The sequence below is a fragment of the Mobula hypostoma genome, chromosome 5 (genome assembly GCF_963921235.1).
Source record: "Mobula hypostoma chromosome 5, sMobHyp1.1, whole genome shotgun sequence".
Lineage (NCBI taxonomy): Eukaryota > Metazoa > Chordata > Chondrichthyes > Myliobatiformes > Myliobatidae > Mobula > Mobula hypostoma.
Genome location: NC_086101.1, coordinates 48,479,569 through 48,502,352, shown reverse-complemented (window position 1 = coordinate 48,502,352; position 22,784 = coordinate 48,479,569). Strand labels below are relative to the sequence as shown.

Genomic DNA, 22,784 nt, shown 5'->3' with positions numbered 1-22,784 from the left:
GTCCATGTGCAGTCCAAGTGGAGAACTCCTCTTCTCCAAAAGTCTCTGTTGTCTTGACCCGGTCCTCTTTCCTCACCTTTTTGATCCCCCTCTGCATCCTCTGTGTGTTTTCCTCCAGTCTTCAGCCGGGGTGTCCGCTGCCTTAATAAGTTAAGAGCCCATGATATTACTGGAAAGTTACTAGCATGGATAAAGCATTGGCTGACTGGCAGGAGGTAAAGAATGGGAATAAATGTTGCCTTTTCTGGTTGGCTATCAGTGACTAGTGTTGTGCCACATGGGTCAGTGTTAGGAACACTTCTTTTCACATTGTATGTCAGTGATTTGAATGATGGAATTGCTGGCTTTGTGGCCTCATTTGCAGATGATATGAAGATAGGTGGAAGGGCAGGTTGTATTGAGGAAGCAGGGGGTCTGCTAAAGGACTTAAACTGATTGGGGGAATGAGCAAAGAAATAGCAGATGGAATAAAATGTAGAGAAGTGTATGATTATGCACTTTGGCAGAAGTAATAAAGGACTGGACTATTTTGTAAATGGGAGAAAATTCAAAAATCAGAAGTGCAGCAGGACTTGGGAGTCCTTGTGCAGGATTCCCTAAAGGTTAACTTGCAGGTTGAGTTAGTGGTAAGGAAGGAAAATGTAAAGTTAGCATTCATTTTGAGAGGACTAGAATGCGAAAGCAAGGATGTAATGCTGATGCTTTATAGGGCATTGGTCAGACCTCTGTTGGAGTGTTGTGAGCAGTTTTAGCCCGTTATCTAAGAAAGGATGCATTAGCATTGGGGAGAGTGCAGAGGAGGTTCACGAGAATGGTTATGTTGATGAAAGGGTTAACATGAGGAGCCTTTTCCTTGGCTTTAATATAATCCTTAACTTTCTTTGTCAGCCACGGTTGCTTACCCCTGCAATTTGAGAACTTCTTCCTCTGTGGGACATATCTATCCTGCGCCTTGTGAACTATTCCCAGAAACTTCAGCCACCTCTGCTCTGCCGTCATCCTCACCAGTATCCTCCTCCATTCCACCTAGGCAAGCTCCTCTCTCGTGCCTCTGTAACTCCCTTTATTCCATTGCAATACTGATACATGTGAGATATGCTTCTCCTTCTCAAATTGCAGTATGAATTCAATCATATTATGATCACTGCCTCTAATGGTTCCTTTATGTTAAGCTCCCTAATAAGATTGTTTTATTACACAAAACCCAATGCCCTGAGATGGCCTTTCCCCAAGTAGGCTCAAGCACAAGCTGCTCTAGAAAGCCATCTTGTAGGCTTTCAACAAATTCTCTCCTGCGATCTGACACCAACCTGATTTTCCCAGTCTCTTTACATATTGAAGTCCCCAATTACAATTGTGTCATTACCCTTATTACATGCTCCCTTTGCAATCTCAACCTCATATCTTGGCTACTCTTTGGAGGCCTATACTGTATATGATTCCCATTATGTTTTTTTTACCCTTGCAGTTTCTTATCTCCACCCACAATGATTCAACATTCCCTGACACTATGTCACCTATTTCTAAAGATGTAATTGCATCTTTTACCAACAGAACCACACCACCGCCTATGCCTTCCTGCCTGTCCTTTCAATACAAAGTATATCCTTTGATGTTAAGCTCCCAATTATGGCCTTCTTTCAGCCATGACTCAGTGCTGCCCACAACGTCATACCAACCAATCTCTAATTGCGCCACCAGTTCATCCACCTTATTCCAAATGCTACGAGCAGTTTCAATACAGCACCTACAGTCCTACGTTCTTCGCCCTTTTGAATTTTGCCTCTGGGGTACAATTTAATTCTTTGCTCTGCCTACATTTGTACCCAATCATTGGCTTCTCCTTCCTTACATTCATGTTACCCCCATCATTTACTTGTAAACCTGCTGGCTCATCCTCAGCGCTATGGTACTGATCCCCATCCTCCTGCCATATTAATTTAAACCACTCCCAACAGCTCTAGGAAATCTGCCTCTAAGAATATTGGTCCTCCTTGATACACAAGACAATAATAAACCAATACCAGTACCCTTCTATTCACCCCCTTCCTGTGCAGTCAGCTGTGCAGATCTCCGCAGTTTTCCTGTTCATGAGTCCTGCACATTCCTAAATTTCATTCATTCACTCTTTTAAGGTCATAAACTCTTAAACACTTTCCCTAATCCGTACCCTCCAAATATCTGGACCTGCCTCTCGTTTTTTTTACATTACCTTACTTTCCATTTTTCTATCTTCTATTTATGATTTATAATTTAAATGTTTAATATTTACTAATTTTACTATTTTTAATATTTAATATTTGTAATCCAGGGAGCGGGAAGCACAGAATCAAATATCGCTGTGATGATTGTATGTTCTAGTATCAATTGTTTGGCGACAATAAAGTATAAAGTAATCATCGCTATTTCTCATTCTCTTTCACGATTTAAAGTTCTCTTTATAATCAATGTCTTTGGCCATCCAGACAATTTGTATGTCTTGGTTGAATATCATCCCTGTGAAAAAACCTGGGATGTTTCATGATATCCAAAGTGCAACAGAAATTCTCCTATTTCCTATTCTAGTTTAGACCTGAATGCAGGTGGGGAAAATAGAATTCTCCCTTTTGTCCAGAGAGTTGATGGAAGTTGTCTGTTGGCCACTAAACTTTATAGTGGACAGCGCTTTAAGATTCTTTCCTTGATTACAGTGCACAATGGTTCTGTACAGGGGTGGAATCCATTATGTGCCACTGGGACTGCACATGGTGAGTGTGGTGAGAGATTTGTCTTGCATGGAACTACCTCCATGGAGGGTGGCCACAATTGACAGTGATGCTCATGTGGGTGTTTTGTTCTTTATTGATAGTATCCTCATGATTCTGAAGCGGCCTTTTTACCCTCCAAAGGTGCTTAGTGCAGGGTGAAGGGAGGGAGCCGCAGAAGAGTCATTGTCAAATTCAATGTCGAAGTCTAGATTGACGACATATGCAAGGGTGTAATGGAAAACTTGCGGCAACATCACAGGCTTCACAAGAAAAGCATAAATTATACACAATTTTTACAAGAATGAGTCACAATAGGAACATGAAAAAAAACAAAGTCCATTATAGTATGAAGAGATCATGGTGTTGATGTACGGAGGTAGTGATTAGGGTTGTGCAGGCTGATTAAAGAAGCAAATCATTGAAGGGATGTAGCTGTTCATCTGATTTCTGAATAGACATTGAACCCGTGAACAGTACTACACTACATTTTTATTTGTTTCTTGCACTGCTTATTTAATTTAACTATTTAATATATACATAATTAAAGTAATTCAGTTTCTTCTCAATATTATTATGTATGGTACTGCTGCCGCTAAATTAACAAATTTCACGACATATGCCAGTGATGGTAAACCTGATTCTGACTGAACCTGGCGGCGTGGGACTTCCGGCTTCTGTCCCTTCGGCCTGATGTTAGTTGCAAGAAGATAATGTGACCCTTGTGGCAGGGATAGTGGGGTTGAACTGGTGATTAAAATGGAGGTTATAAAAGTAAGGAACAGAACCAGCTGAAGATAAACTGTGGCTATTGAGCCTTGAACCCATATATAGTGAGTAAAATGTTCCTTGCCCTCGAAACAATGTTTTTCTTTCCCAGGCATTACTGATATTGACACAAATTTATACAGATTCTTGCTGCCAGAAACGTTGACAATACACATCAGGACATCAGGTGGTTATCTCTCTTCAAGCAATGTCACTTTGGTAAGCAACTAGTAGACTCCGTACGAGCAATCTAGATAATTCTCTTAATGTTTTCATTTTAGGGAGCCAAGATGCGGGGCCGATTAGGGAGCATGGACAGCTTTGAACGTAGCAACAGCTTGGCATCAGATGCATCTAGGGTGAGTCCTGGTGTCAGTACATCCTTCTCATTTCCACCCCTCCCTTCCATTCCTCATTCCTTCCCTTTCTCTCACTTACTGCAATCTTTCCCTTCCTTGCCTCTCTACAGCTGCTCTCCTTTCTTCTCAATCTCTCACATTCTACCCCTTCTTTCTCCATTTTTCTCCCTCTACCCTTCTCCATCTACCTTTTTGTCTCTCCCTCAACCTTTCTTTCTCTCACTCTCCCTTTCGCACACACTTTCTTGTCTTCCCTGTCTCCCTTCTTTATCTTCAATTATCTTTTGCCATTGTTCTTCAGCTCCTTTTCTTTCAACCCTTCTCTCTATCTTCTCTCTTTCTCCTCCTGCCATTTCTCTCTCCTTCACTCATTCGGTCCCTTTCTCTCTCTCCTCTAACTCTCTTCCCTCCATCCCACTCAGTGTCTCTCTCATCCTCTCTTGCTCTCTCCCACTCTATTTCACTCTCTGGTTCTCTCTCTCACACCTCTCTTACTGCCTTTCATTTTTTCTCCGTCAGCCTCTCCCTCAACCTTTCACTCTGTCTCTCTCACACACCTCTTCTCTCCCTCTCCTCTGTCCCTCCCACTTTCTCTGTATTCCCCATGCCCCTCTCTTGCTCTTTCCCTTCTCTTTCCCTCTCTCATACAAACACACACCCTCCCCTTCTCCTTTCCATTTCTCTTCTCTCTGCCATTCTTCCTCGTCATTTCACTCTTCTCTCTCTTTCTGTCTCTACTCTCTCTCCCTCCCTCCCTCCTCTCTCCCTCCTTTCCTCCCTCCCCATCCTTCCCTCCCCCCTCTCTCTCCCCTCCTTTCTCTCCTCCCCCTCTCTCTCTTTACCCCCTCTCTCCCCTTTCTCTCACTCTCTGTCTCTCCCTCCTCTCTCTCCCCCTCTCTCTCCCCTCCCCCTCTCTCCTTTCTCTCACCCTCTGTCTCTCCCTCCTCTCTCTCCCCCTCTCTCTCCTACCTCTCCCCCCTCTCTCTCCCCATCTCTCTCCCCCCTCTCTCTCTCTCTCCCCCCTGCCCTCTCCCCCCTCTCTCCCTCCCCTTCTCTCTCCCTCCCCTTCTCTCTCCCTCCCTCTCTCTCTCTATCTCTCTCTCTCCCCTCTCCCTCCCTCCCTCCCTCCCTCCACTACTTTGACCGGGGTGGACCAGTGACGCTTTCAAACCACTCACTCTAGTTCGGATACTTTCCATGAAGCAGGAAGTTAGCAGCTGATATCCAGGGGAAGTGCTGCAGAAGCAGTTCCAGCCTCAAGGATAGCTTTCAAAACACCCTGTGTAGTTTCTTACCAGCAAAAGAGAGGGGTGGAAGCCTTGTTCCACTGATCACTTAATGCAGAATACTTGAAATTTTAAGTTACTTATTAGCAGTTTGCAGCAATATTGGTAAATCTTCACTGGATTAAGAGCAGCAGGATACAGGAGCTGGTGAGATAGCACAAATTAGCATACAATAGGCGCTGGGGAGTCCGCTGACAGATTTACGGAGTTTTTGTACTGTTGTCTGCTCCTCAGAGCAGGCCGTGTCATTTCTCTCTCTCTCCCTGACTCACTGTGGTGCTTCTGCGCAGGACGGTTCCCCAGGGGAGTCCCCTCCTGGTTCTCCACCAGTCAGCCCCCGGGCATCCCCTCTGTCATCGCTGGGCCAGGCCTTCGCAGAGCAGGACTCTGACTCGCCCCTCTTCCGCCGGCGGGCACACACGTTCAGCCACCCACCGTCGAGCAAGCGGAGGATCAGCTTTCCCAATGAGAAGCCACACCACAGCAGGACACCCATCGTTCGCCAACAGTCGGAGATATTGCAGAGCAGGTAGGAAGCCCGTGCATACCAGCAGGGGGTGGTGAGGCTCTGCTTTTGGGTCATGACGATGTATGCAATATTGATTCTGTGCAGGACTATAGAATCATAGCATCTATTTAGCATGCAAGACCAATCAACCTTATCTTTTCAGTCCTGTACTACTTCTATGTACCTAGGTTTGGAGTGATCTATCTGGATCGCATGCAAACAGAAGTGTTTATCTGTATCTAGATGCTTGTGACAACAGTAAATCAATTACCCTTTTCCCAAAATCCTGCAAATTATTTTTCTGAAATCTCTGATGCCTGCCTTAAGAACAGACGTTTGCAGATCAACACTTGTCTCCGATAAAAATGTTGTCTTCAAATATCTTCCTGCATTGTTGCTTTGTTTTGTGGAATTGTTTATCTTGAGAGCTACAGTGATGATGGTCTTTTCTTAAGCTTACATTGGCTTCGTGGTGACTGAAACAACTCCAGCAATCAGATCATTCTGATATGTCTATCCACGGCCTCCACTACTGTCTAGATGAAGCCACACTCAGGTTGGAGGAACAACACCTTATATTCCGTCTGGGTAGCCTCCAACCTGATGGCATGAACATTGACTTCTCTAACTTCTGTTAATGCCCCTCCTCCCGTTCTTACCCCAACCCTTATTTATTCCCCCCCCTTTTTTTTCTCTCTGTCCCTCTCACGGTAACTCCTTGCCTGCTCTCCATCTTCCTCTGGTGCTCCCCTCCCCCTTTCTTTCTCCTTCGGCCTCCCATCCCATGATCTTCTCCCTTCTCAAGCCTTGTATCCCTTTTGCCAATCAAATTTCCACCTCTTAGCTCTATCTCTCCCCCCCCATCTTCTCCTATCATTTCAGATCTCCCCCTTCCCCTCCCACTTTCAAATCTCTTACTATCTCTTCTTTCAGTTAGTCCTGACAAAGAGTCTCGGCCCGAAACGTCGACTGTGCTTCTTCCTATAGATGATGTCTTGCCTGCTGCGTTCCACCAGCATTTTGTGTATGTTGCTTGAATTTCCAGCATCTGCAGATTTCCTCGTGTTTGCGTTTTTAAATCAGATCAGGTTAATTGTCACTGACATATGTTGTGATTTTTTTTTGCGTTTTATGGCAGCAGTGCAGTTTAGGACATTAAAAAATTACTATAGGTTACTGAATCAGAATCAGGTTTAATATCACCAGCATATGTCATGAAATTTGTTGTCTTTGTGGCAGTGGTACAGTGCAATCCATAATAATAGAGAAACAAACTGTGTATTACAGTAAATATATATGTATGTTAAATTAAAATACTGCAAAAAAAAAGAAATGAAAAGTAGTGAAGTGGTGTTCATGGGTTCAATGTCCATTCAGAAATCAGATGGCAGAGTGGAAGAAGAGGTTCCTGAATCACCTTCAGGCTTCTGTACTTCTTTCTTGATGGTAACAATGAGAAGAGGGCCTGTCCTGGGTGGTATGGGCCCTTAGTGCTGGACGCAGCCTTTTCAGGCACTGCTCCTTGAAGATCTCTTGGGTACAACGGAGTCTAGTGTCCATGATGGAGATGACCTAATTTTAATAAGGAAATGGATGGATGGATAGATATATTCATTCATTCGTTAATTGTGCGAAAGAAGAATAGAGTAGTGGTGTTCATGGGTTCATGGAAAATTCTGAAATCTGATGGCAGAGAGGAAGAAGCTGTGCCTAAAAAGTTGGGTGTGGGTCTTCTGGCTCCTGTACCTGCTCCCTTAGGTAATTTCATAAGATACCGTTACCAAATGAGAACAGCAGCTGTTAAGTGAAAAAAGCTAAAAATTAAAAGTTTATGGAAATTAGTTTATGTATATACAAACTATATCAGAAGTGGTAACCCTCATAAGGCAATTCTAAGCCTCATCTGGACACCATTCCATCTCATTCCTTGATTCTTTCCCACTGTGTTAGACTCAAAGTCGTTCTTTGCATGAGCTTGCAGGAATATTGCAAGCTTCTTGTACTGTGTATTCAGTAACCCGGTAAGTTGCTGATAATATTAATAACTGTGTGAAAGGCCGAGTGCCTATCTGTCACACACCTTGCATGCTCACTGTCAATCTTTGCAAAGGCATGAAAGCGATCTTCTGGGATTTTGGAAGGAAGCCCAACAGTGGCACGGAGACTTAAACTTACTTACAACAACAATTACATTCTGACCTCAGCAGTTTTATAGCAGCCCTGCCTGACTAGAGTAGCCCAGAGGTAACTTTAAAAAAATGACTCAGTAAATGGAATGTGCCGTGTTTCAGACCTGTGATGCTTCAGCAGATTGGCTAATAGCTATCGAGTGTTGTTCTTAAGTGATAAATATTAACCCAGGTAACCAACAAGACGAAAAGAAAATTTGCAAATAGAGCATGCTAGCCAGAAATCAATTGAGTTATATGGGACCATTGTGCTAAACTCCAGATATGATTCTGCATTCATGCAAGATAACAGTAAGACTTCAACTGGTCTCTATTAATTGTCTCAACTCATGAGGAAAAGTTTGTTCTCTCACTGCTTCTAATGTCAATATTAGTTGCTGTGGTTTAGATGCAAGAGAAGTTGAGCCTTTTCCTTAGTGATTGTTTATAAGGCTTTATTTCATAAGGAACAGTGGAACATTACAGATATGTCACATGACGTCTGTCAAGTGTTCTTACAGTGAAACTGCTTTCTCTACAGATAAGGCAAAAGCTTACTGACTAACTCAGTTTTGTCTTTGAATCTCATGTCTGTAGAACAGATTTTCAATCACATAATTTTTCATGGAAACTGAATGGTCATCAATATGTTTTTAATTTCACTTTGAATGCTTAAAAGTTTTATTAATTTTGCAATGCTATTGTGCGCTAAACTAAAATAGAATCAATGAATAGCAAATAAAGAAACAATTATTTTGATGGTTAAATTCCACCTTAATATATCTTAGTGGCCCATTCAATGGTAATGTTTTTTATTGAACTGTAATTCTTTCAATTTTTTTATCAATAATTTTCTCACTGATGTGGTATTTGTACCACAAGCTGAAGATAGCAAAGTGAACATTCCCCAAGTTTTACTCACCATTACACTGTGAGACTGGGTGTAGTCAACTGCGGACTTGTCTGCCATGTAATTTTTGCTCTCTTCCAAGTGTCTTGTGAGTCATTTCTGTGTGATTGACTGGAAACTAGGTTCAGAGCATGGTCAGAGCTGTCTGTTCTTCATTCTGCTTTCCGAAGGGAAATCCAGTAAGTAATTACAAACCACAGCGTGGAGATACTAATGAATTATAGAAGATGACTTTTGAACAACATGCCTTGATCTTTTTTGAACTACCAGGAATCTGTGAATATGGAAAATTGAGAAATTCATGCTGCTTTCAAGCCCTGATACCCTTTGGCTGAGCATAGGGAGGGAAAATCAAAAAGCAGGCCGTTCCCTGATTGAGCAGTACTAAACCCCGGGGCAGAATTGGCAAAGATCTGCAAAACAGCCCGACTGTGCAACCTCTCAGTCAGAAAGTCATTTAGGAACATCCTAAAAGGGCAGAGAAAATAACCAAAAGGAATTTTTTTGAAGTTTAGAAATACCATGCTAGAGATGCAAACTAGCATGCTTCACATACTTCCAATCTCCTGATTCGTGTTCTGAGCTTGGGAGTGCCAAAGACATAGAATTTTCCCTGAGTGGAAATTCTGAACAGTTTATTTGCGCATCCATTTAAAAATAAAAAGCATGACCTCTTGAGCTTATTCATTGTTTAAGTATAATCTGCAGTTTTTTCATTGTAAGTTATATAAGTATTAATATTAACATTCAAAACATTTCACTGCTTCATAAAAAGTTTTGAAGTCAAAAGCACAAAGGAACATCAAACAAATCTAATAAGACGCTGAATAAATGCTCCAGAAAGTCATATAATTTGAAAAATTTAACATTTTCAAAAAATAAAAGCCAGAGATTCTGACAGCTTTCACGAAATTGGTTCCATAGATCACTTGAGGGCAGCATGTGATATTACCTTGAACTGGTTTTCAAGAGCGCAATGATCTGACAGACAAGCTGCGGGTGGTAATGATGTTCTGTTAATTATTCACAACACTTCTGCGACAAAGTGACTCTTGGGTAGTTATCCCTGCTTAAGCCAGACATGATTTGTTGTCAGCCAAGATGCAGCATGATCTTCAACATGACTATCTTTGTACCTCTCAGCCATGGAGAGTGGAGGACCTCCTGATCTAACTTGACAATGACATTCAAGGTTCCCAGTAGGGTTGATTGGAAGACGTTCATGAATAGGAAAAAGGACCAATTTATTTTTTTGGCCGAAAGATGTTCAGGCCAACTGCAACATTCTTCACTATCAGAAGTGAGCTCAGTTAAGATAGCGAAGTACAGGCCTCCTAATGTAGATTGATTTTAAAAACACAATATGCTATTTCTCTGGGGTATTCAATATTTCTCAAACTAGAGAACAACAAAGTTTATGCATCTGGTGTATTTGAACAGCGGAGACAAGCTCAAGTGCCAAAAAGTCGCTGATGTCCTTTGGAAATATTTTTGCAATTAGTACACCCTAGTTAGTTATTGATGACCTTGTTACTTGTCTCCTTGCCCACTTTAGAAATCTGGACACAAATTCAATGCTGCTGATGGAATTGATGGCTTTGTGGCTACATTTGCAGATGATATAAAGATAGGTGGAGGGGCAGGTAGTGCTGAGGAAGCAGGGAGCCTGCAGTAGGAACTGTATAGATCAGAAAAATGGGCAAAGAAGTGGCAGATGGAATACAGTGTAGGGAGGAGTATGGTCGTGCACTTTGGCAGAAAGAATAAAGATGTAGATTGCTTTATAAATGGAGGGATTTTAGAATGTAATCTACACATGAACAGAAACCTGATGTGCAAAGTGACTTGGGAGGTCTCGTGCAGGATTCCATAAAGGTTGATTTGCTGATTGAGTTGGTAGTAAGGAAGGCAAATTCACTGATGGCATTCATTTTGAGAGGACTAGAATATAAAAGCAAGGATGTTATGCTGAGGCTTTATAAGGTGTTGGTCAGACTACTTCTGGAGCATTGTGAGCAGGCTTAGGGCCCCATGTCTAAGAAAGGATGTGCTGGCATTGGAGAGGGTCCAAAGGAAGTTTACGAGTATGATCCCAGGTATAAAAAGATACATATATGAGGAGCGGTTGATGACTTTGAGCCTGTGCTCATTGGAGTTTAGAAAGATGAGGGGAGGATCACATTGAAGTAGTACAAAATGATAGAGGATCTCAGCACATCAGGTCAGGAAGGCCTGATGAAAGGTCTTGATTGGAAGCATCAAATCTTTCTTCCTTTCCATGGATGCTGCCTGACCTGCTGAGTTTCTCCAGCATTTTGTGTGTGTGTTGCATCTGTAGAATCTCTTGCGTTTAGGGTCTCATTGAGACCTGCTGAATATTTGAATGTATACCTAGATTGGATATGGGGAGGATGTTTCCAATACAGGGAGGGTCTAAGATCCAAGTCTAGAAGGACTTCCCTTTGGAACAGAGATATGGAGGAATTTATTTAGCCGGAGGGTGGTGAATCTGTGGAATTCATTGCCATAGACAACTGTAGAGGCTGAGTCATTGGGTATACTTAAAGTGGAGGTTGTTAAGTTCTTGATTAATAAGGGCATCAAAGGTTACGAGGAGAAGGCAGAAGAATGGAGTTTGAGAGAGAAAATAAATCAGCCATGATCAAATGACAGAGCAGACCTGGTGCTTCTATGTCTTGTGGTTTTGTGGTGAGTGCCTCATTGTGACAAGTGCTGCCTTTTGAAAAAGACACCAGGACAAGTATACAGGTATGGAAAAAATGTAAAGGAAAACAGGGGAGCAAACGTTTATCAATATTGTACATCTCTTAATGAATAGCACTAAACATGGAGAGGGTTGTGTGATCATTTTCATAATATCCATACCCAAACTGGGATGCTGCTGGAGGTGTAGATAGATTCCTCAACCGGTATGGCCGTATCACTGCCAGTGCTGATTTAACCCATGTGCACTGATAAAGTTGGCCACTTCCCGAATGGAATTGCAAATCAGCCCACCCCAGCTTACGCTCACCTCTAAATGGAGCACTGCCATTCCTCCACCACGGATAACACTTCCAAAAGTGCTTGGCTGACACCCTTTGGTTGTTAAAAATTCAGTTGAAGTGCAGACCTGTACTTTGCTATCAGATGTTTAAGCTCAAGATGCCCCATGAAGCAAATATTGGGCATCCAAGCAAGCATCGTGTCTTTCGTGCTATTTTGACTGCAGTCCATTCCATTGCAGCTGGATTAGAAACTGCTGTTAAAATTCTGACTCTGGGAGACTCCAACCATGGGGCATTTCCCTCCCTGAATTAACAAAAACCATTTCTTTTCATCTCAGAATCATAAAAATGGGAAGCATACAGGCCATAATACTAAAAGCTAACATAATCTCTTAAGATTGTCCTTGAGTCACCTGGAATGGAGGACAAAATCTCTCTGCTCTGTGCATCATTGGTGTCTCTGAAAATATCACTATTGAAAAAAATAATTTGGATGTCTATTAAGAAGATTTTCAATGAAGGCTGCTTAAGTGATTGTGGTCAGGCGGTGTGGTTGTGGTCAGGCGGTGTGGTCGGGTTGGGTGGTGTGGTTGTGGTCGGGTCAGGCGGCGTGGTGTGGTTGTGGTCGGGTCAGGTGGTGTGGTTGTGGTTGTGGTCGGGTCAGGCGGTGTGGTGTGGTTGTGGTCGGGTCAGGTGGTGTGGTTGTGGTCAGGCGGTGTGGTTGTGGTCGGGTGGTGTGATTGTGGTCAGGCGGTGTGGTCGGGTTGGGCGGTGTGGTTGTGGTCGGGTCAGGTGGTGTGGTTGTGGTCAGGCGGTGTGGTCGGGTTGGGTGGTGTGGTGTGGTTGTGGTCGGGTCAGGCGGCGTGGTGTGGTTGTGGTCGGGTCAGGCGGTGTGGTGTGGTTGTGGTCGGGTCAGGTGGTGTGGTTGTGGTCGGGCGGTGTGGTTGTGGTCGGGTGGTGTGATTGTGGTCAGGCGGTGTGGTCGGGTTGGGCGGTGTGGTTGTGGTCGGGTCGGGTGGTGTGATTGTGGTCGGGTGGTGTGGTTGTGGTCGGGTGGTGTGATTGTGGTCGGGTCGGGTGGTGTGGTCGGGTTGGGTGGTGTGATTGCGGTCGGGCGGTGTGGTTGTGGTCGGGCGGTGTGATTGTGGTTGGGCGGCGTGGTTGTCGGGCGGTGTGGTTGTGGTCGGGTCGGGCGGTGTGGTTGGGTCGGGTCAGGCAGTGTGGTCGGGTTGGATGGTGTGGTTGTGGTCGGGTCGGGTGGTGTGGTTGTGGTCGGGTCAGGTGGTGTGATTGTGGTCGGGCGGTGTGGTTGTGGTCGGGTCGGGCGGTGTGGTCGGGTTGGGTGGTGTGGTTGTGGTCGGGTCGGGTGCTGTGATTGTGGTTGGGCGGCATGGTTGTCAGGCGGTGTGGTTGTGGTCGGGTCAGGCGGTGTGGTCGGGTCGGGTGGTGTGGATGTGGTCGGGTCGGGTGGTGTGGTTGTGGTCGGGTCGGGTGGTGTGATTGCGGTCGGGCGGTGCGATTGTGGTTGGGCGGCGTGGTTGTCGGGTGGTGTGGTTGTGGTCGGGTCGGGTGGTGTGATTGCGGTCGGGTCAGGTGGTGTGATTGTGGTCGGGCGGTGTGGTTGTGGTCGGGTCGGGCGGTGTGGTCGGGTTGGGTGGTGTGGTTGTGGTCGGGTCGGGTGCTGTGATTGTGGTTGGGCGGCATGGTTGTCAGGCGGTGTGGTTGTGGTCGGGTCAGGCGGTGTGGTCGGGTCGGGTGGTGTGGATGTGGTCAGGTCGGGTGGTGTGGTTGTGGTCGGGTCGGGTGGTGTGATTGCGGTCGGGCGGTGCGATTGTGGTCGGGCGGCGTGGTTGTCGGGTGGTGTGGTTGTGGTCGGGTCGGGTGGTGTGATTGCGGTCGGGCGGTGCGATTGTGGTCGGGCGGCGTGGTTGTCGGGCGGTGTGGTTGTGGTCGGGTGGTGTGGTCGGGTCGGGTGGTGTGGTTGTGGTTGGGTCGGGTGGTGTGATTGCGGTCGGGTGGTGTGGTTGTGGTTGGGTCAGGAGGTGTGGTTGGGCGGTGTGGTTGTGGTTGTGGTTGGGTCAGGCGGTGTGGTCGGGTTGGGTGGTGTGATCGGGACGGGCGGTGTGGTTGGGTCGAGTGGTGTGGTTGTGGTCGGGTCAGGCGATGTGGTTGGGTCGGGTCAGGCGATGTGGTTGGGTCGGGTCAGGCGATGTGGTTGGGTCGGGTCAGGCGATGTGGTTGGGTTGGATGGTGTGGTTGTGGTCGGGTCAGGCGGTGTGATTGTGGTCGGGTGGTGTGGTTGTGGTCGGGTCGGGTGGTGTGGTTATGGTCGGGTCAGGCGATGTGGTCGGGTTGGGTGGTGTGGTTGTGGTCGGGTCAGGCGATGTGGTTGTGGTCGGGTCAGGCGATGTGGTCGGGTGGGGCAGTGTGGTTGTGGTTGTGGTCGGGCGGTGTGGTTGTGGTCGGGCGGTGTGATTCTGGTTGGGCGGCGTGGTTGTCGGGCGGTGTGGTTGTGGTCGGGCGGTGTGGTTGTGGTTGGGTCGGGCGGTGTGGTTGTGGTCGGGCGGTGTGGTTGTGGTTGTGGTCGGGCGGTGTGGTTGTGGTTGTGGTCAGGTGGTGTGGTCAGGTTGGGTGGTGTGGTTGGGTCGGGTGGTGTGGTTGTGGTCGGGTTGGATGATGTGGTTGTGGTTGTGGTCGGGTGGTGTGGTTGTGGTCGGGCGGTGTGGTTGTGGTCGGGCAGTGTGATTGTGGTTGGGCGGCGTGGTTGTCGGGTGGTGTGGTTGTGGTCGGGCGGTGTGATTGTGGTTGGGCGGCGTGGTTGTCGGGTGGTGTGGTTGTGGTCGGGTTGGGTGGTGTGATTGCGGTCGGGCGGTGTGGTTGTGGTCGGGTCGGGTGGTGTGGTTGTGGTCGGGTCAGGCGGTGTGGTCGGGTTGGGTGGTGTGGTTGTGGTCGGGTCGGGTGGTATTGCGGTCGGGCGGTGTGGTTGTGGTCGGGCGGTGTGATTGTAGTTGGGCGGTGTGGTGTGGTTGGGTCGGGTGGTGTGGTTGTGGTCGGGTTGGATGATGTGGTTGTGGTTGTGGTCGGGTGGTGTGGTTGTGGTCGGGCGGTGTGGTTGTGGTCGGGTTGGATGGTGTGATTGCGGTCGGGTGGTGTGGTTGTGGTCGGGTCGTTTGGTGTGATTGCGGTCGGGCGGTGTGGTTGTGGTCGGGCGGTGTGATTGTGGTTGGGCGGCGTGGTTGTCGGGTGGTGTGGTTGTGGTCGGGCGGTGTGATTGTGGTTGGGCGGCGTGGTTGTCGGGTGGTGTGGTTGTGGTCGGGTTGGGTGGTGTGATTGCGGTCGGGCGGTGTGGTTGTGGTCGGGTCAGGTGGTGTGGTTGTGGTCGGGTCAGGCGGTGTGGTCGCGGTCGGGTGGTGTGGTTGTGGTCGGGTCGTTTGGTGTGATTGCGGTCGGGCGGTGTGGTTGTGGTCGGGCGGTGTGATTGTAGTTGGGCGGTGTGGTTGTCGGACGGTGTGGTTGTGGTCGGGTTGGGTGGTGTGGTTGTGGTCGGGTCGGGTGGTGTGATTGTGGTCGGGTCGGGTGTGGTTGTGGTTGGGTCGGGTGGTGTGATTGCGGTCGGGTGGTGTGGTTGTGGTCGGGTCGTTTGGTGTGATTGCGGTCGGGCGGTGTGGTTGTGGTCGGGCGGTGTGATTGTGGTCGGGCGGTGTGATTGTGGTTGGGCGGCGTGGTTGTCGGACGGTGTGGTTGTGGTCGGGCGGTGTGGTTGTGGTCGGGTCGGGTGGTGTGATTGTGGTCGGGCGGTGTGGTTGTGGTTGGGTCGGGTGGTGTGATTGCGGTCGGGTGGTGTGGTTGTGGTCGGGTCGTTTGGTGTGATTGCGGTCGGGCGGTGTGGTTGTGGTCGGGTCGGGTGATGTGGTCGGGTCGGGTGGTGTGGTTGTGGTCGGGTCAGGCGGTGTGGTCGGGTTGGGTGGTGTGGTTGTGGTCGGGTCGGGTGGTATTGCGGTCGGGCGGTGTGGTTGTGGTCAGGTTGGGTGGTGTGGTTGTGGTCGGGTCGGGTGGTGTGATTGTGGTCGGGTCGGGCGGTGTGGTCGGGTCGGGCGGTGTGGTCGGGTCGGGCGGTGTGGTCGGGTCGGGTGGTGTGGTCGGGTCGGGCGGTGTGGTTGCGGTCGGGCGGTGTGATTGTGGTTGGGCGGCGTGGTTGTCGGACGGTGTGGTTGTGGTCGGGTGATGTGGTTGTGGTCGGGTCGGGTGGTGTGGTCGGGTCGGGCGGTGTGGTTGCGGTCGGGCGGTGTGATTGTGGTCGGGCGGCGTGGTTGTCGGGCGGTGTGGTTGTGGTCAGGTCGGGTGGTGTGATTGTGGTCGGGCGGTGTGGTTGTGGTCGGGTCGGGTGGTGTGATTGTGGTCGGGTGGCGTGGTTATGGTAGGGTGGTGTGGTTGTTGGGAGGTGTGGTTGTGGTCGGGTGGTGTGGTTGAATGGGTCACCTGCTCATCTGCCTGGTGGTAGAAATGCAGGTGCTTGTGTGTTGGTGGCAGGAAGGTTCTGTGATGGCGGGACCAGGAATACATCCAAGCGGCAGCCTTGATTTCTGGAAACTCTGATTCTTTTGTCTGGCACCATATTTAAAGGCCCCACTCATTATTGTTGGACGATAATACAATAAAATCCAATAATCCACCATCTAGTTTTTCCTAAATTCTGATAGTTTGGCATCATGCTGACTTGGTGCTGAATCCCATGCACTGGTTCACTCACTAGGAGCCTGCTTCCCATCCTCTGTTCTACATGTCAGGGCCCTGGCTTCCGTGTTCCCTTTTGCTAATAGTGGCCTTGGTTCCCACATCGCCATCCAACTAACCAGGGCCCTAGTTCCTACGTACTTTTCCACTCACTGGGGCCCCAGTTCCTGTGTTCTCTTCCACTAACTGAAGCCCAAGTTCCCACATTACCTTCCAATATACCGGCACCCCTGTTCTGTTTAAGCTCTGTTTTCCACACTTCCTTGAAATGTGTCAGTGCTTTGTTCCCTGAACTCCCTTTACACAAGCAGTTCACTAAAAATTAATGGGCAGATGGGGCTCATCAGCCATGGTTGGCAGCTCATCTAGGAGAGGCAAATCTCTGATCTCAAATACAGCAGCTGTGCCCACTCATGGGGAAGGACTTTGGAGTAAACTCTGAGGGAAAAATCCGCAGCTGGATTCCCTAAGGCAGTCCTACGTTGAGTTCAACACTGACTGGCAACTTCTGTTATGCTGCTGGTGCCAAACTGTATCGGTATCTGCAGATCCTTTGGGCTCATCAGATGTGTGGAGAGGGGGAGCTTGCTATCTGGGAAACAGCTTGCTCTCCATATCGTACTGCCCAGACGTGCGTATCTAGACAGCTCGGATGCAACGTCAATGGTCGACTCTGACCAATAGAGGCCTCATCTCATCAAATTCTGAAAGATGTGGATTAAAAATATGTTGGAATATCAATAGACGTGCCATCTAATAAGCTGGAAAACCTACTGGTCTAGCACCACTAAATCTCAAACTTGCTAGATTAGCAGTATATCTGCTGTATGTAAGCAACTCTGTAAAATGGAAAACAGCAGTCAATTTACAGAAAGAAAACTCAAACAGCAGTCACCAAAACTTACTTTAGTAAGGCAGACAAATTTTGACCAAGACACTGAGGGTAGCTCCCCTGCTTAATTTTTTTACACTCGATAAAGAGAACAGGTGGAGTCTTAACTAAACATATTATCTGTAAAGTGGCACTTCTGACAGTGCAGTTTTCCCACAGTACTGCCACCATTAGTTATCCTGCTGGCTTAGAAGCAAGAGTACTGTTTACTGAACTGCAGCCGATGAAGTTGAATGTGAGAGAAGTGATTTGAGGGAGAAAGCGCCATAGGGCAGAGAGAGATAGAGATAAAGAAAAGAGGGAAAGAGAGAGAGAGAGAGATGAAAGTTGGTAGTGTTGTGCAGAGATTCTGCAGGGTGCTGGAAATCGAGAGCAACACAAAGACACCTTGGGAATAAACAGATGCATTTTGGAACAAGACCCAAACTTCAACTGTTTATTCCCCTCCCTAGATGCTGCCTGTCCTGTTGAATTCCTCCAGTATTTTGCTGGTGGTGCTATAGATAGTGTAGAACGTTGTAGATTACTACAGGGCATTGATAGGATACAGAGCTGGGCAGAGAAGTGGCAGATGTAGTTCAGTCTAGAGAACTGTAAAGTGCAGCTCGTTGGAAAATTGAAATTGAAGGCTGGATTCTGAGCAGTGTGGGGGAACAGAGGGATCTTGGGATCCACAGCCACAGATCCTTCAAAGTTGCCATGCAAGTTGATAGGGTGATTAAGAAGACGTACAGTGTGTTGGCTTTCATTAGCTGGGGCACTGAGTTCAAGAGCTGTGAGGTATTGATGCAGCTCAGTAAAACACAGGTTAGACTACGCTTGGAGTATTGTGTTCTGTTCTGTTCTGGTCGTCTCGTAATAGGAAGGATGTGGAAGCATTAGAAAGGATGCAGAGGAGATTTATCAGGCTGCTGCTTGGATTCGTGAGCATGTATGATGAGGAAAGGCTGAGTGAGCACGTGCTTTTCTCTTTGAAACAAACAACAATGAGATGTAACTTGATAGAGATATTTTAGATAGCAAAAGATGTTCATAGAGTGAATACCAGAGTTTTTTTTCCAGGGTGGAATTGGCTAATACAAGAGGGCATAATTTTAAGCTTATTGAAAGATAGCTTAAGGGGGATGTCAGAGGTAGGCTTTTTACACAGAGAGTGGTAGGTGTGTGGAATGTGCTGCCTGTGGTGGTGATGGAGGCAGCACATTAGAGGCATTTAAGAGATTAGAACCATAGAACACTACAGCACAGAATGTAGGCCCTTCGGCCCTTCTAGTATGTGCCAAAACATTATTCCGCTAGTTCCATTGACCTGCATCCAGTCCATAACCCTCCAGACCTCTTCCATCCATGTACCTATCCAATTTATTCTTAAAACTTAAGAGTGAGCCCGCGTTTACCACATCAGATGGCAGCTCATTCCACACTCCCACTACTCTCTGAGTGAAGAAGTTCCCCCTAAACCTTTCCCCTTTCACCCTAAAGCCACGTCCTCTCAAATTTATAATTAGATTCTTAGATGAACACATAGATGAAAGGAAAATGAAGGGTTATGTGGGAGGAAATCATTAAATTGATCTTGGATTGGGTTAAAGGGTCATCATAATATCATGGGCCGAAGGTCCTGTACTGTACTGTTCTAAGCGAAGAGGGGAGCAAAGATAGAAAGAGACAAGAGAGAGTGAGGAACTGAAGAGAAGATAGAGAGAGGGAGTACATTGTAAAGTCAACATGGGTTTACCTGTGGGTTAACCTGCGGGAAATGGCATCCAAGATGTCCTTTCTTTTTATTGTCAATTTGAATTTTAAATGTTGTTGAGAAAAGGCAGATTAATGTTCAGGATGTATTTCGTTAATCAGAGCTCAAATTGTTAACCCACGCCAAGTGTCTTTGTTCTGTATATGTTAAGAGGTCTGTTGTTTACTTCCCAGTTTTCTCATCTCTCTCGGGGAACTCGTTTAATTTCCTGTTTGTAGAAGGGACCCTTTTCATTTGGGGAAACCACTGTCTCTTGCCTCCACGATGTGACTGTTTAAATTTTTCTTTCTGTCTCTTGTGTTTTCCTGTTTTCTCCATTTTGCCCTCGCGCAGCCCCATCAACATTGTGAGACGCAGTGGCTGTGACTCCGAAGGTGAATCCAGTTCCAACAGCCTTCCTGCCTCCCTATCTGCCCCTTCCTTCCTGAAGTCCTTTTACACCAACTCAGGCAGGCTGCTGCACCTGCAATCGGACAGTGGGAACCCCAAGAGGTGAGAGCAGCTAAAGCCTGCTTGCCAATTCTGGCCTTAACACTGCACCTGTTCCTGGTCAACCAGACTAACTGATGTGCTTCTGGCTGCACCAGGTGTGTGTCACTGTCTCTTTGATGCTCTAATAGTTGTTGCCTGCCCTGAAGTAATGTTTCTGAGTCTATTGCAGCAAGCTTACACTTTGTAGCTCGCTTCTGCTTCAGTGTAAACTGCACAGGGAAACAACTCGTCCTGGGTCAACGGCCCCACACGGACAGTTCAACACTGGCTGAAAGCGGCGTTCCCTGTCTCTGAAGTCCTAGTCCATGGAACCAAATTTCAGAAGCAGTATTCAATTTGCAGATAACCACCAAGCAACCCAGAACGAGTTCACTCTAGTAGGAGCCATGACAAATCATTATTCAGTGTTAGAAAGCATTTCAATAACATCTAAGAAATCACTAGCAGAGGATTCCACCAGAATGTGATAGATTTTTGATAGGAAAACCTATTGAAGGCTTTGGAAAGAAAGGCTGGCAAGTGAAGATGAGTCATTGAACTGGTATGATTTAATGATATGAAGTACCTTTAAAAACAAGACTCACCACGTCATGCACACCAATGTAACTTAATATTGTCAGTCTTAACATAATTGCTATAGTTAATAATGTCCTTGACAGTAGAACTAGCTATTTATATTAAAATCAGTATTTTGTTCTGCAGACTGAACATTTAAGATTTTAATACATTTTTTCCCCAGTGGAAGTAATTTTGGCATATACAGAAAATAAATCTTTTGAAGTGGATTGGAACAAGTTAGCAGATTTATTATAATACTTTAACAGAAATTGATTTAAATTGATACTTGAGATGGTGAGAATCTAGCTTTAAGCTGAAAGGTTTCTTTGAGAGTTTTAACTATTTCCTCATTTGACCTGAAACCAAATGGGCAGCACCTCCAGAAACAAGAGTATATGTTGCAAGTAGCTTGTTCCCAGTAAATGAAAGCCTCGAGGCACAGCAGACCTGTGTGGGATGTCCAGTGGCAGTGAATTCCTATTCTCTACCCGTGGGAGACACTGACTGGAGATGCACTTCTGTAGGGAGAATGTGAGTCCATTGGGTTCACATCACTGAATTAGACTGACATTTAGAAGAGAACGTGACTGTCCTTTCCTCAGTGGAGAAACCAGTTTATTTATTCCACTGTTATATAAAAGGTGAAGAATTCTCTTTTATTAAGTACTAAACAGAGGGAAAACTTGCTGGACAATTTAACATGCTGATTAAACAGAAATCCAATTAACTCATCACTTGGAGACAGATTCTCTGGAGTTTGGCTTAGAATGGACATGGCTGGGAATTAAGAGCAACCAGCTTTCTTGGCATGAATAGTGAGGACTAAGGAAGTTCAAGGGAGGAAAGTAACTAAAATAGGAGGAATTTTTATCCTGATTAAAAGGATAAGAATGAAAGGAATGTTAAAATGTTGAAAACTGATAGTCAGTAATGGGAGAATTTAACTTTAGATGGCTTTATTTACTTCACTGAGTAAAGACATCCATGACTTGTTAGATGAGCTGGAAGGATGTGCTTGGATCTTCTGTGCTAGTTTTAAAAACATGTTTATATGTGTAATCCTTTCTGTCATATGCATTGATTGGACAATTCTCCAGTGAAGTCCTTCAAATGATTTACTGATATGGTTGACCTCTTGGATCCTGGCAAAGCAGATTTAAGAGTGGGAGAATCATTGCTTGACTTAATCAGAGTTGAAACATTTGGCTAAAAGAACCACAGATTGCAGTGATGTCGGTGAACTTCCATCCAGTTCTGGTTATGTAGCACCACAGTGCTTGCATGCAAGAGTGAAGAACTTTGGGAATGGATGGGTTTCTGAGAACTTGACTTATTTTGGGAAATATGAGAAAGTACAATGCACCCAGTCAGATGGAAGCTGTTTTTTTTTCTCTTTGTAAGTACTTGAACTTGAAAAGAGAATAACCATCATCCGACTGTGTTTTTACATGGATGTGGTGGGGATAAGAAGTCAAGGCAAAGGACTGACAGGAATTATTGGTGTCAGTTTTGTGGCTTGTGTGAGCATACTTCCAGAAGAATTCCTAGTCTGGACACGTCTCTTGAACTGCTCTAAAGGTAATGTAATGGGAAGGCTACTTACTTGATCTGCCTTTGTGTTTTGAGCAAAAGTAGGATCTTCAGCTTGGAGGGTTTGGGAAAGAATCAAGATGGATGGGGCAAGAACAAGTGCTTGGGGTTGTAATAGATATTGTGATTGTCATGGCCACTCTAATAGCAGGGGACACAATGAAACATTTACAGGGAAAATGTAACATATATAAAGGAAAGAAAAAAATCCAATTAGCCCTGCACATTGTCTCCGTCATTCCCTAAGATCGTGGCAGAGTTATCACCTCAGTGTCTTTTTTCTGCATTGAACCCATAGAGCTTAATAGTGAAGTTGGTCAAGACTCCACTTAGAGGAACATCCAGTGACAAAACAGGTCTTGGATGGCTGCAGCCGAATGGGCAGAGTTTCATCGTGATAACAAGAAATGACAAGGGGAACACAGGTGTACCCTAACACAAAGGGTAAAACTCCTGCCTTTGAGGCTGAGATTCTGTTGCTGTTCTTCAGGAGGTATACAGGTGTTCACTAAATAGGGAGAGTGCTTTTACCTCAAAATATTGATGTATATCACACTTGAGGTAGCAGAGGAATGAGTAAGTCTTTACTGGAGGTAAAACAAAACCTATCCCATACTGGAGCTTACCAAGCTTGGGTGAAATTTCCTGGGATGTCCTCCACCCATGAAAAGGTGCTGCTTGTAACGTTGGACCTGACCGTGACAGGTTCTCAATCTCTGCATTTGCTGAACATGGTTTGTAACCTTGGAGGCAGCAGGAAGAGTAGATGAGGAGATGTTCTAGCTCTTTGACTGTGAGACTGGCAGACCCAAATGCAAAGGAGAACTTGCTTACTTGAGAAACAAAATCCAAATTCAATTCCAATTCCACCTTCTGTTTCTTCCATTTGATTCATGCATTTGATGCAAGGAATGTCCAAGCACTGAGGAATTTTTTGGACATTTCACGGCCCATTAATCATTTGAAGGGGCTATACACTTTGAGGCAAATGCATCTCTCTTCTTTCAGCAC

At 46.2% G+C, this 22,784-nt stretch overlaps 1 protein-coding gene across 6 annotated transcripts in view; it reads left to right on the top strand.

The window, feature by feature from the left end:
* tbc1d4 (TBC1 domain family, member 4) overlaps window positions 1–22,784 on the top strand; it is a 313,622-nt gene that overhangs the window by 225,621 nt on the left and 65,217 nt on the right. For 5 of the 6 annotated variants that reach the window (XM_063048455.1, XM_063048456.1, XM_063048460.1 and 2 more), the window contains exons 9-10: window positions 3,794–3,871; window positions 5,448–5,686. In XM_063048455.1, coding sequence (XP_062904525.1) covers window positions 3,794–3,871; window positions 5,448–5,686 — 317 coding nt within the window. Of the gene's footprint in view, window positions 1–3,793; window positions 3,872–5,447; window positions 5,687–19,466; window positions 19,626–22,784 lie in introns of all 6 variants that reach the window. The other variant, XM_063048461.1, reaches the window with a different exon arrangement.